Genomic DNA, 2,293 nt, shown 5'->3' on the forward strand with positions numbered 1-2,293 from the left:
AAGGGTCAGTAAGAGGTTAAAAGAGTAAATGAAATGCTGTGAGGAGCAACAGAATGTGGGCATCTGGGAGAGTGAAAACGGTGAGCACCATATAGGATGTGGTATTTCCCAGGATCTTAACTGGCACACTTTGGACCCGAATCTCAGTCCTGTGTATGGAGAACTAGCCAGAAATGCAATGAACATTTATTAGGCATCTACCACATGTTAGACATTCTGTGTGATGCTTTTCATGCCAAACATTACCCAATCTTTGCAGCAAACTTGTAACAAAGTGACAATTCTCATTTTGTACTTGAGGAAGTAGTCTCCAAGGGTTAGACGGCCAGGTAAAGGGCTCGTTCAAGGTCACTTACTCAGTCAGTTATAGAGCCAAGATTCAGAACTCAGCGTTCCTTCTGACACACCATGACCTGTGATGGGGTGGCTGGGTGGTCAGAGAGCTGCCCTGAGCTGGGGCACACTGGGGATAAAATTAGAATGGAAACATAAATCGATGTCTTCGACAGGAAGGACCTTCTCTCACTAAAATCTGCCAAATTTCATAGAGTATGTACACCAATATTTATCTGTAAACACTTGGTGATCTGACTCGGGAGAAGAGGATGCCAAGGAAAAGTAGAGATCAGCTAGTCCAGTGCTTTTATTTCACTGCTGAGGAAACTCAGGCTGAGATGGGGGATTACTGGTGGGTCAGAGGCAGAGCCTGGGCCACGTGTGAAAGCCCCTTCCTCCTCATAGAGTTCCTGGGAGTAGTACACAAGAAGAGCAGGTGCAATGGGCTGTTGTGTTGGGAGGGAGCATGGTGTTTCGTCGTAACTGAACACTGACCACCACCACAGCCCCATCAGTAACCCTCACTCTGTTGCATAGTTTAGCTAGTCCTCTGTCAGAATTGGTGCCTTTCTTTTTCATTTAGAAGTGGAACACGATGCAAGAGCCTAACCAGTCCTACGTGACTGAATTCATCCTCCTGGGCTTCTCCTTCGGTCCCAGGACCATGCCTCTGATCTTCTCAGCCTTCCTGATGATCTACATGTTGATTATTCTGGGCAACAGCATGATCACTGTCCTCATCTGCCTGGACTCGCACCTCCACACACCCATGTACTTCTTTATCGGCATTCTTTCTCTGTTGGATCTGGGCTACACCACTACGACTGTGCCCCAGATGTTGGCACATATGGCCAGCCAGAAGAAGACCATCTCTTTTTCCAGCTGTGTGGCCCAAATGTACATTTTCTTGGTGCTAGGCATCACCGAGTCTTGGCTTTTTGCCATCATGTCTATAGACAGGTACGTGGCCATTTGCCACCCACTTAGGTACAAGGTCATCATGAGCCCACTGTTGTGTGGGGCAATGGTCACTTTCTGTGGACTCTGGGGTGTCATCTCTGCTCTTGTCTACACTGTGTTTGCCATGCGTCTGCCCTACTGTGGCCCCAACAAGATCAACCACTTCTTCTGTGAAGTCCCGGCAATCTTAAAACTGGCTTGTGCAGACACCTCAGTCAATGATCGAGTGGACTTCATTCTTGGCTTTAGTGTCATCCTGGTTCCACTTTTCCTTATCCTTGTCATTTATGTAAACATCTTTGTTGCCATTTTGAGAATCCGTTCAGCCCAGGGGCGACTGAAGGCCTTCTCCACCTGTGCTTCCCATATCACTGTGGTCACCATGTTCTGTGTGCCAGCCATGGTCATGTACATGAAGCCTGGCTCTGAGGCCTCACCAGAGGAAGACAAAAAGTTGGCCCTGTTCTACAATGTCATCTCTGCTTTCCTCAATCCCATCATCTATAGCCTCCGAAATAAAGATGTGAAAGGGGCCTTCCTCAAGGTGACAGGTTGGGGCAGAGCCCCAGAATGAGGCCCTGGGAGGATAGCTGGGGACAGAGAAACAGGTCTCATGACACACAGTCAATGCACCAACACTTATTCACATAACTCAGTAGCACCAGTACACATGCCAACCTCTGCCCCAGTCTCGACACTACACTGGCCCTTGGGAGACAGCCCATGATATAGCTGACAGACAAATACCATGAAATGTCTTTTAGGCACATCAGTCTTCCAGTTCCCTTTTGTTCTAGAATCTTTGTAGTTAACAAAAGAAGAGACATTTTTGTTCAACTTAGTAGTTAACAAGAGAAAAGCCATTAAAATCTTTTAGTGAGACACAGGGAATGGGTTTTGGGGTACGCCCTGTGTCTGAATTTTGAGAAAGGTTCATTACCATCTTATAATGGCATACATGGTATTAGCAACCACCAATGGCAAATGTTCACTGATT

At 46.9% G+C, this 2,293-nt stretch overlaps 1 protein-coding gene across 1 annotated transcript; it reads left to right on the top strand.

Annotated features, from left to right (window-relative positions):
* Window positions 1–931: 931 nt before the first annotated feature.
* Window positions 932–1,870, top strand: LOC118977685 (olfactory receptor 2A12-like). Its single transcript, XM_037032676.1, has one exon. It carries the CDS (start codon window positions 932–934, stop codon window positions 1,868–1,870), a length of 939 nt encoding a protein of 312 aa, XP_036888571.1.
* Window positions 1,871–2,293: the final 423 nt, after the last annotated feature.

The sequence above is a fragment of the Sturnira hondurensis genome, unplaced genomic scaffold, assembly GCF_014824575.4.
Source record: "Sturnira hondurensis isolate 20B ecotype Veracruz unplaced genomic scaffold, ASM1482457v3 Scaffold0021490, whole genome shotgun sequence".
Taxonomy (NCBI): Eukaryota; Metazoa; Chordata; class Mammalia; order Chiroptera; family Phyllostomidae; genus Sturnira; species Sturnira hondurensis.